The sequence below is a fragment of the Mus caroli genome, chromosome 5 (genome assembly GCF_900094665.2).
Source record: "Mus caroli chromosome 5, CAROLI_EIJ_v1.1, whole genome shotgun sequence".
In the NCBI taxonomy this organism is placed as follows: domain Eukaryota; kingdom Metazoa; phylum Chordata; class Mammalia; order Rodentia; family Muridae; genus Mus; species Mus caroli.
In genome coordinates, this window is record NC_034574.1 from 76,641,821 (window position 1) to 76,653,211 (window position 11,391).

General features: G+C 33.5%; 1 protein-coding gene across 2 annotated transcripts in view; it reads right to left on the bottom strand.

The window, feature by feature from the left end:
• Tecrl (trans-2,3-enoyl-CoA reductase like) overlaps nucleotides 1-2,777 on the bottom strand; it is a 74,766-nt gene extending 71,989 nt beyond the window's left edge. The window contains exons 1-2 of one of the 2 annotated variants that reach the window (XM_029477523.1): nucleotides 2,445-2,777; nucleotides 591-620 (exon numbers count right to left, since the gene is read on the bottom strand). In XM_029477523.1, coding sequence (XP_029333383.1) covers nucleotides 591-620; nucleotides 2,445-2,672 — 258 coding nt within the window. In that variant the 5' untranslated portion in view covers nucleotides 2,673-2,777. The remainder of the gene's footprint in view (nucleotides 1-590; nucleotides 621-2,444) is intronic. The other variant, XM_021163921.2, reaches the window with a different exon arrangement.
• Nucleotides 2,778-11,391: the final 8,614 nt, after the last annotated feature.

The window sequence follows — 11,391 nt, forward strand, 5'->3', positions numbered from 1 at the left end:
TCATATATTATCAGCTTCAGATATGCTAAATTAGGCAGGTCTAATAAAAGATACAGCTACATAGAAGATGATGGAGACCATGATGATGATAGATAGATAGATGATAGGTTGTACCATATATATCTAGTGAATTGGACAATGATGAATCAACAGAGATCAAAAGTCAATAAATTATTTTTTTTAAAGCTAAAGAAGTACTGTAGAAATAAAATGGTTTTGTAGATAAACACAAGTATCCTGAGAACATTTCTAATTGATTAATAATAGAACATGCTGTAACCCCACTGTGACATATTGGGATTCGGGGGTCTTTGCCACCAATGCTCTGGATTCTGCAAGTTCCACTTCTGAGAACTGAGGAATATAAAGGCCTGAGTGACTTAGACATAAATAGAATAAGAGAAGAGAAACAGAGAGAGTAACAAGAGTTGGGTTTGAAAAATATTAATAAGAGAAATGGAACATTTTATATTTACTCTATACTTTTCATGAGAAAGACAAAAAAAACCATAAAACTAGCAAACAATATCAGCTGTCATGATTAAAATTTCAAACTAATTGAAATCATTAAAGAACAACCGAAAATGTACCTTTACCCATATCTTGTTTCTTTCATGTATCTTCATCATGATGGAAACATTTTATGGCATAAAAGGAAACAAACAAACAAAAATAATTACAGAGCAACTCCTCCTAATAATGCAAAATCAGAGATTTAAATTAATATGCCTCAGTCTTATAGCATGTGTGAGGGCGTGGCAGCTTGTAGTAGGGGGCTGGCACAATATGCACTGTGCTCTGGGCTGACTTTACCATAAGGAAGAAAAGTAAATAAATAAATAAATAAATAAATAAATAAATAAATAAATAAATAAAAGAACAGTGGAGCAATTGGGTATAAAAGAAGAGAGTAATGAAAGAAAATAAGAAATAGGGTCGTGAGGAGCTCAAAGTAAACCCCTTAGTAAAATGTTATTTCTATAAAATAATACAACTCAGATGTGAGCACCAGGATTTTACAGTTGAAATTCCTAAGACAGTAGCTTTCTGATATTTCCTATTTAATTGAATTAATATCTATGAAACTGAAAGTTATTCTCATTTCTTCAAGGACAATATCAGATATGAGAATAATAATTAACAAGTGTTTACATTTCTTATTTTAATGGAACAGTTCTTCTACTCTCTGCCATTTGTTAATTGCGTAATTACCTCTTCTGAACTTTTTATCCATTCAGACATTTAATAGGCAAATGTTGCAAATGTCAGCTGTTTCTGAGAAGACTTAAAACTTATAACTATTTTCTATTCCTGAAAGTAATGTTGGAAAAAAAAATCAAAGAAAAGACTTTTGTATTAAACACAAAACATATTATATGGAACCTATATATCAAATTTTCTTTAACATAAAACATATTTCTCACTTACAGAAATATAGATTTATAAGATTTCCAACTATATACAAGTTGATGGTTAGAATGTCCTTAGTGTTACTTGTGACCTGCACTAAAATATAACATTCTAATATTTTTAACCTAAAAGTAAATCATTCTGTTTAAGTTGTAAATGATTGCCATTACAGTTAGTAAATTTGAACATATATAATGTTTTGACAGTTATGAAGAGCAGTGAACAGTGCTGTTACCTAGCAATCCACCTGCAGTATGCTTACATAGAATAAGTGATTGCATATTTTGTTTATACAAAAAGCACCCACTAGTGTTTCTATAAAACAAAATACATAACTTTTTTGAAAATATCAATGCTGTAATGAATTGAAGTTGCTGCCTTTTCAAATAGATGAAAAACATTTTGGTGTATGATACATGCCCTTTAATCTTCAATAAACACATTTTCATATTTCATTTTTTTCTGATCTAAGATATACAGATTACAGCACTCTTCTTGAAACATCTGTGCCTACAGATGCAGAGAAAGGGGACATTTAAAAAGCTGTATTCTTTAAGACTTTAAAGACTGCTCTTTAAAAAGGTAAAATCTTTAGAAAAGTAAACAACAAAAACAATATACTAAAATATACTAAAACGTTTACAATTTGGACACATACTAAATACTTTTAACTTTTATTACTTCTATTTTCTATTTTCTACAAGCACTTCTAAAATGGTGTACATTTTATTGCTATAAAAGCATGAAAAGAAAAATTTTTGATGCAATCTGTGTTTTATTATAAATGTTTTTACTTAGGGATTATAGGCAATACAGCAGAAATTAAAATGATTATTTGTGGTAAATATGAAAATTAAGCAAATGTTTCTCCTTGAATCAGTATATAAGGCAACTTCTTCACTCAAGAACTAAGTTTGATGATTAGTAATGCATTTAGCAAAGTCCTGTCATTCAATTTTGAAGTTAATAATTTTGCTAATAAGTTAATAATATATGCTAACATGAAACATTTAAGAAGATTAAATAAAGCTTACCTTATCCACAATACATATTTGTTTTCTTGTATGAGCATCCAGTATTTCGATCTCAAAGTGAGTCGTTTTTGAATGTTTGACTGCTGTAGTAGTTTTGAGCGGGCCTGCTGAGAGTACAAGTTGTGACAAAGAGTGGAAATTTCTTGTATTATTCTTCATTGTGGACTGTGGAAGTCCCTGGAATAACAATTCCCTCTTGCGTTCCAGGGACTTGTGCCTTTTGAACATTGTGTGAACTAGCAGGGGAATCTGGCATGTAAACAGGAGATACTTGCAAGAGTACTCCCTTTGTGCCTGTTAAACACTGCTGTGGACGCCCTGGAGGTCAAGTGGCATGCCATTCCAGCGGTCTAGTTTTATTTAGCAGGCTGGGAAACAATGACCGATCTGATTTCTATATATAACACTATTGAGAATTGCTGCAGAGTAGTGCATTGGCTTCTGCATTTGAATTATTTCTTGCTTTCTCTTTTTATCTCTGCTACTTATGAGTACTCTTATCTGAAATTCCAAAGCAGAAAAGAACAGAGTGCTTTTATTATCTCCCAGTTCCGGATACAGTAATCTTCAAACCTATTACACACTGGTTCTCATTCATACATAATATACTCCAGCAGGGTGACACCATATAGGGTGAATTATAACGCTGCAAAATATTATATAAGACATTTAAATTCAGTCTATAGTTAAAGTCATAAGATACACATAAAGTCAGTGGTAGGATGAGTTTCATTTAGTGACAGAATTAGAAACAGCCCAGAAGGAGAAAAATTGAACGTTCATAGAGAAAAAACTGGCAGGCAGCATAGATTGTAACCATGTAACCACATAAAAGGCAAACTGGAGTACATTTGAAAAATACTCTTTAAAAATGTAAACATTATATCAGCATATAATATATATAAACACATATACATATGTTCATATGTATAAGATATATGGATATATCTATATAATATATATTATATATAATATATACATATATAATTATAAGATATATGTGTGTATATATATATGTATATATACATATGTAGGTTTATATATATATATATATATGTGTGTGTGTGTGTGCATAGATAGATAGATAGATAGATAGATAGATAGATAGATAGATAGATAGATAGATAGATAGATAGACAGATAGAGAGATAGATAGAGAAAATTCTGTGTTTACCCTGAATTATTGTTTGAACAAAAACATTCAGAAATTTGACTAACAAGACATTATCAGGGATAATTATCAGTTTCGAAAGGAAATTAAATTAGAAGAAACTTCACAAACAGTAAATGTTAAAACTATTCACGATATACTCAAGCCAGAGAGAAAACCCTGTGAGTGAAGGACCTTACAACCAAGCCTGAATATCTGATTAGGGCTCCGGGTTCCACAAGGTGAACTGAGTAAACTAAGCTTGCAAATGGCCCTCTGATGTCCATAGGCATCTCAATACCCAACACCCAACACACACACACACACACACACACACACACACACACACACACACAAACACACACACACAGACACACACACACAAACTATAATTTGTTTTTTGGTTTTTGGTTTTTGGTTTTTTGTTGTTGTTGTTGTTTTGAGACAAGTTTCTCTGTGTAGCCCTGGCTGTCCTGGAACTCACTTTGTAGACCAGGCTGGCCTTGAACTCAGAAATCCACCTGCCTCTGCCTCACAAGTGCTGGGATTAAAGGCGTGTGCCACCACGCCCAGCCACAAACTATAATTTAAAGATTACAAAAACCACAATACACTCATCTCAAAGTTTGTGTAAAATGATCTCAAAATGTAAAATATGACATAATAACCCACTCAGCAATAAATTATCTATAATATCAATAATGATTAAAGAAAGGGAAAATGATAGGGAAAGTTATAGCTTAAATCTTGAAAATTGTATATATTAATCTGTGATAATTACTTGTTTAAAATATGAGAAAATAAAAACATTTGCAGCTAATTTTTATCATATACGAATGAAGTAATTATTTAAAATAAAGTGCTTTTGGTTTTTCTTAGTTGATTTATAACATTGATACTTCAATTAACAATGACTCATTACATTCATGACACCAGCAAATTAATAAAATTTGCAGCCATGCTGGAAACTGATAAAATAATCAGTGATGAACAAGAATCTTCATTTTAATGAAATATAGTTATAATAAAATGTAAATGAATTTTCAAAAGGAATATCATTTTTCTGGTCTCATCATTTTTTGTCGTCTTTAACAACAGCAAGGAAAAAATCAATAATTTCCTCAGTTCAAAAACAAAATCATTTGGGTTCACTTTTTATTAATCTGTGTTTATATTTATGTATATGTATATGTGCCTGCTTCTTTGCATGTAAACCATGACAAGTGCCCACAGATGTCAGAAGATGTCAGAATATGGTTTGGATCTTCTGTGTGTGGAGATTTTGGCAACTGTCAATCACTTAAGATGCTAATTAAACTAAGGTCCTCTGCTAGTGCAGGGAGTGGTCTAAACTGCCTATCTGTCTCTCCAGCACTTCATTAGTTTAGTTCATAAAATAATCAAACTTTGTAGAAAAATGTTAATATATAGAAACAATTTAGCATTATTTTTATAATTTTAGTTTAGCTTGTAATTAGGACTTTTGGATGTGAATGGTTATCAATATTTGTGTGCACATAAGCAGAATGCCACATAGGCTAGAATAAGAGACAGACCTTGAGAAGACAGAGAGAAGTGAAGGACTTGTGAACTGATAACAGAACTCTAGTCCTCTGCAAGAACTCTGAGAAGGGAAAGACCCCCATGGGTACCAACCTGCCATGACACATTCAATCTCAGCAGGGTTAGGCATATCCTTTCCCACTGAGGCCAGACAAGGTAGCCAAGGAAGGGGCTAAGGACCCAAGGGGAGGCAACAGAGTGAGAGTTAGGACTTGCTCCACTTGTTAGGGAACTCACCTGGAGAGCAAGTTGCATATTTGCTACATATGTGTAAGGGGCCAAGATCTAGCCCAAACCTTCCCTTTGGTATATTATAGTTGAAGAACCATTTTGTTGAGATATAGATATTGGTGGAATATTTTCATGGCCAGGATTTGAATTTCATATTCTGAGATTAGAAATGTGAATAGTATCTTGCTCATCCTAGAATACTGTGATATAAAGTGGCTTGTAATTCCATACATATTTCTTATCGGCTTGAGCCCTTGAGAACATTTTACTTTTTATGTCCAACATATTGTTCACAAACATTACTTTAGAAAGTCACTTTCTATTTGAAATTTCTGACTATATTTTCTTTACAGATTATTGTTGCTCCTATTTTGTGCAATACAGAACAGTTTTTTTTTTCTTTTATCTTTGTGCTTTTCTCTCCCAATCCACCAGTCCTAATCTTGTGCCACCAACTCCTGGTAGCCTCCTTATGGCTCTCCTCCCACATAATTCTGTTTGTTAAACCAACCTTTACCTCTTTTTTTAACACCACTTGTTCCCTGAAGTGGCTTCCCATGGTTGCATAAATTGTACTTATCCTCACACCTTCAAATTAGAGTTACTTTAACTTCATAACACTTTAAATTCATGGTAAGGGTTAAATGTGTGTTCTAATGTTGTAAGAAGTTTAATGCTGGTTTTCACATAAACATAAATGGTAGCTTTGCAGTTAGTTTTTAAAAAAACGAAAGAAACAACAGAAAAATACTTTAGAGAATTGCAGTCCTCCTGTAATATATTTAAACCACACCAGCATTAAATGCTAGCTCATGTCATTCCACATTCCCATTAACAATTTTCATTTGTTTGGATTATAGAATCCAGACATAATATATGTGAATTATGCTATCATATCTCATTGTTTGAGCACAAGGAATAATTTGAAGGCACTCATTTCACATTAGCATTCGCTAATGGGCTTGGTCTATACTCTTGCTTTTGTGCATTTGCACTTTGTATGATTTCTGACTACTGAGTTTTAAGTCTGAAATCTCAGATATATTTGCATACTACTTCCTAACTATGTTTTATATATCTGTACTTCTGGTTAGTAGCCCAAATTGGAATTATATTATATTCTTCTTTAGCAAAATGATATCAATAAAAGTGAATACAGTAGATATCAAAATTGAAAGATACTGTATGTGGTCAATTAGATAACAGTGTTCAACTAGTCAATAAAGTTATAGACAGACAATCCTCAAGATTGATTGGCAATAGAAGAATGAGAAAAAATATAGGAAGACATATAATTTTGTCACAAATCTAAATAATGTTCTGAAATAAATATTAAAAAATAACTTGGAGCAAATTCCCTGGGGTTCTGCATCAGGAGGGCTATGACTCAATGATCATCACATTTCACGAGGATACATTCTTTTAAACTACATGTTCTGTATCCATTCTTTGGTTGAGGGACATCCGGGTTGCCTCCAGTTTTTGCATATTATAAATAAGGCTGCTATGAACATAGTAGAGCACATGTCCTTGTGGTATGGTAGAACATCTTTTGGTTATATGCCCAGGAGTGGTAGAGCTGACTCTTTAGGTAGAACTACTTTCAATTTTCTGGCAAACTGCCAGGTTGATTTCCAGAGTGGTCGTACCACTTTGCAATCCATCAGACATGTAAGAGTCTTCCTCTTTCTCCACATCCTTGCCACCATATGTTGTCACTTGACTTTTTGATCTTAGCCATTCTGATTGGTGTAAGGAGGAATATCAGGGTCATTTTGATTTTTATTTCCCTGATGACTAAAGATATTGAACATTTCTTTATTCGTCTGTTTAGAATTCTGAGTTTAGCTCGGTACCCCAATTTTTAAATTGGGTTATTTGTTTCTTGGAGTCAAACTTCATGAGTTATTTATATATTTTTGATATTTTCTCTCTCCTGGATGTGGGGTTAGTAAAGATCTTTCCCCAATTAATAGGTTGCTATTTTGTCTTATTGACAGTGTCTATTGCCCTATAATAGCTTTTCCACTTCAAGAGGTCCCATTTATCAATAGTTATTCAGCTATTAAAAGCAAGGACATTGTGATATTTACAGACAAATGGATGGAACTAGAAAATATCATACTGAGTGAGATAACCCAGACTTAAAAAGCCATTCAGGGTATGTACTCGCTGATAAGTGGATATTAGCCAAAATGTACTGAATACCCATGATACATCCTGCAGATCTTAAGAAGTTAAACAAGAAGGAAGGTCCAAGGAGGATGCTTCAATCCCACTTAGAAGAAGGAACAAAATAATCATGGGAGACAGAGGGAGAGAGGAATCTGAGGAGGAATTGTGAAGAAGAGGTCAAAGGGGGGCAGGATTTGATATGATCAGAGATAGAAGAGAAGCTCTGAAGGCCAAGATAATAAATGGAAATATACAGCTGTCAAGGGTTAGAATGAGGGTGTGCAGGGAAGCTCTAGAATGTGACATATGATTTGAGGCATGCCCAGGACTCAGTGTGAGTGACCTTATTCAGAATCCACTCATACTAAAGTTATCATCCTATCTACTTTAAATATGACTGTAATCTGCTGACTCCTACCCTCTCCTGTTCCTTTTCTTTATCCTCCTCCCGGTATTCTTTTCCACTTCCTCCTCCACTCCATTCTTCTTTTGTTCCTCTTCTTACCTTTGTATATCTTCCTACGTTTTTCCTCATGATTCTGACATAATTGAATTTATAACACATATAGTCTATCCTGTTTCACTGTAGTTGGTCTTCAAGCAACAATAACTTCAGGGACTGTAATAACTGAACAGAAAATGTACTGATCTCTAAGGTCTGTGATATTTTGAGTATATTTCTTTCTTCAATATATTGATCATGGTAGCATCATTTTAGGTGTGTCTATATGTCTGTATTTTTTTTTTAATTTGCACCCTAGACAGGATTTTAGGATTTGAGCTAGCTGGGTCATTGGAGTCTATTCCACACATTATTATTTCTCAGTACTTAGCACACTATATTGTTTGAGAAATTATTACAACTGCATATTGATTTAGAGATGTAGAAAAGCATATAGAAGAGCAATTTACCATCTATATAAAACTTACTGTAGATGGGTATGATGGTTCTCAGCTGTGTTCCTAGCATTGGGGCTGAAGGATGAGGACTATTTTGCTGCTGCAAATCAGCCCTGGCTACAGCCTGTGTCTTAAAAACCAAGGACAGAGTCAAATTAGTAGCAAATGGAATCACCAAAAATTAAAATTTTAAAATATTTCTCAATTTTTGTAAAAGCTTTTAACAATCATGTTTAACAAAATTATGCATACTATATTTACTGTACTCCCTCTTATGGCTTCTTTCACTTTTCACTAATCTAAATCATAATCACACACCTTCCTTTTTCTAAATTTGTATGCACTGTTTCTCCTATCTAACTAAATGAAAGTCAGTCAGTGTCAGTATTTCATGTAAGTCACATTGTTGCTGATTGTATGGACAAAGCTATGTGATTTACTCACAAAAAATAAAGAAAAATGCTGAATAGACCATAAACTTATATATATGTATAACATATAATATGTATAATATATATTATATATATAATGCAAAATAAACATACTTCATGATATAATATTAAAATTGGGTGGCAAAAATTTCCCTTAGCTCTAAAAATTATTGTTTATACTTAATATATTAATAATACTATAATTTAACTGTAAAATTCCAATAATAATAACTGATCCAGAATAATGACCTTTCGATTTCTCTCTATCACGTACTTTTGTTTCTATGGTTTAGAATTGTGTTTTACTTCAGAAGATATAAGTTTTTAAATATGCTTTCCATTTGAGTACAGCAATCACTTTAAATTCATCTTCAGTTTCATTATATCATACCTTCTGTGTGTGAAAAGAATTCTGGAATGACCTGGTCTATCAAAAAGTTTGTTCTTCTGATTCAAATGTTTGGACTAAGAAAAAGAAAACATTAAATTTGTGTTCAGATAAAATTGTATAATAACTTTAACAATTTTATTCATAGGCATTCTCTAAAGGAATATCACTGAAATAAGACATGTTTTAATGAAAGATAAGTTGAGAAAACATTTGCAGGTATAGCATATGCAGGAGTGTACATATTATCTAACAGGGGTTGTCTACATGCAGCTGATGCTTAAGGTCAGGTAGCCACTAAATCAATGATCTGAGATCAATCCATGGAGCTGGTGGTCTTCAGAACCCAATGGAAAGCTGATCAGCTTTTGAGTTCATTGTCAGCAGAGGGTTTCAAGAGCAGCAACAGTCAGAGAGGCACTCATCAGCAGGAAGGCAAACAAGAAGTTAAGATAACCTTTTTTTGGAAATTTTACTTTTTTTATTAAGTTATTCATTTATTAATTCATCTACCATCTATTTATCTTTTTAATAATACATTCATTCCTTCTCACACTGAAAGAACACGAGAGATCAATGAGCCATGATTGCTGAGAAATGAAATGAATGAAAACCACACACTACTCAGGGAACACATAAAGAAGTAGCAAAGAATCACATGTAAACAATGATTCATGGCACAGAAATATTTGTAATTTATATCCTTCTTACGTTTTGTCATTTTGAGTTAGGGAATAATGTTTATACACTGGGTGATGACCTGGCACCCAGAGGCCTCTGGGGAAGAAGCACATAACTTTTATGTGCACACCCCCTCATGTGGGTTTTTATGGACACTAGCACTACAGCAGATCTAAATAACAACGAACAGATTGAACAGGATGTATTTATACAAATGTGTGTTTGTGTATAGTAAAAATCCAAAGGAGGTCATAATTTTGAGAGATTAAATTCATGGGAGGAGTTGTGTAGGAAACAGACAGAGTTAGATGTGATGAAAATTACAATCAATCGATCGATCAATCAATCAATCAATCAATCAGCAAGCAAGCAAGCAAGTATAAATTGGACCTCATTTTATCTGGACCAGTGACATAAAAGCTGCCACCCATCTAAGAGAGGGTCCCATCTTTAAGTCAGCCATGAATGGCAGTGCTCTACAGACTCACCCAGAAGTCTCTCTCTTAGTTGAGTGCACAACCTCTCAAGGTGACAGACAGGTTAAACATCACAATTAATATATTTAGCTGTCTCTCCTATTTCTCTTTGTATTTCTTTTTAACTTCTTTCTCATTTTAATCAAATTAAGTAGTTGTTGAAAAGGACAAATCTAAAAATTAAAGAGATACATATAAATTTTAATAAAGTCTACTTCACCAACTACTTTTAGATAAAAATGGTATGTGTGTGCTACAATTGAAAACTGTGCTGCTTGAAATCTCTTGCTTTCAGCAATGCATCATGATGTCCTGGGATGTGTGGTGATTGTTTCTTGCTGGGTCAGTTCCGTTCTGAGCCTTCTGCTTCTTGTGTTAAATAAGGTGGTGTGTCTATAGTACTCCAGGGCTGAGGATATGCAAAAGTTGCCAAACTATAGGGAAGTACAAATTTAGACAACCGCTCACTTCTCTTGCTGGTATTCAGCTACAACCACCAACTAAACTATGGTTGTTGGCATTGGTAGTAAGACAGAATTCCTTTTCTAAATCAAGGTCATAGATCAGACTTCAGCTGAGTCCTGCAGCTAGAGGTCAAGCTTGTGGAAACTGTAACATTTCAAGTGTCTAGTACTGGTAGGCTCCAGACTGATAACAGTTTCCTGGAACTTTCCCAGAAATTTGTTTTTGAACGAGACTCAGAGTCACATTTGTTGGGCTCACATGCCAAGTAAACAAATTAATATAAAAGAGGCAATTTAATAAGAACAAATTAACATAAAGAAAGTGTCTCTTTTCTTTTGTGACAAGCCAGATCTCCAAATCATCCTTGGTTCCATTATAGGTCGTATGGAGTTCTTGTTTCCTCACATACTTACTGAGCCTCAAAATGGAGAATATTCTGAAATGTTGTTTCTGTCATCACTCAGCATTACTACAAGTATCCAGCAAT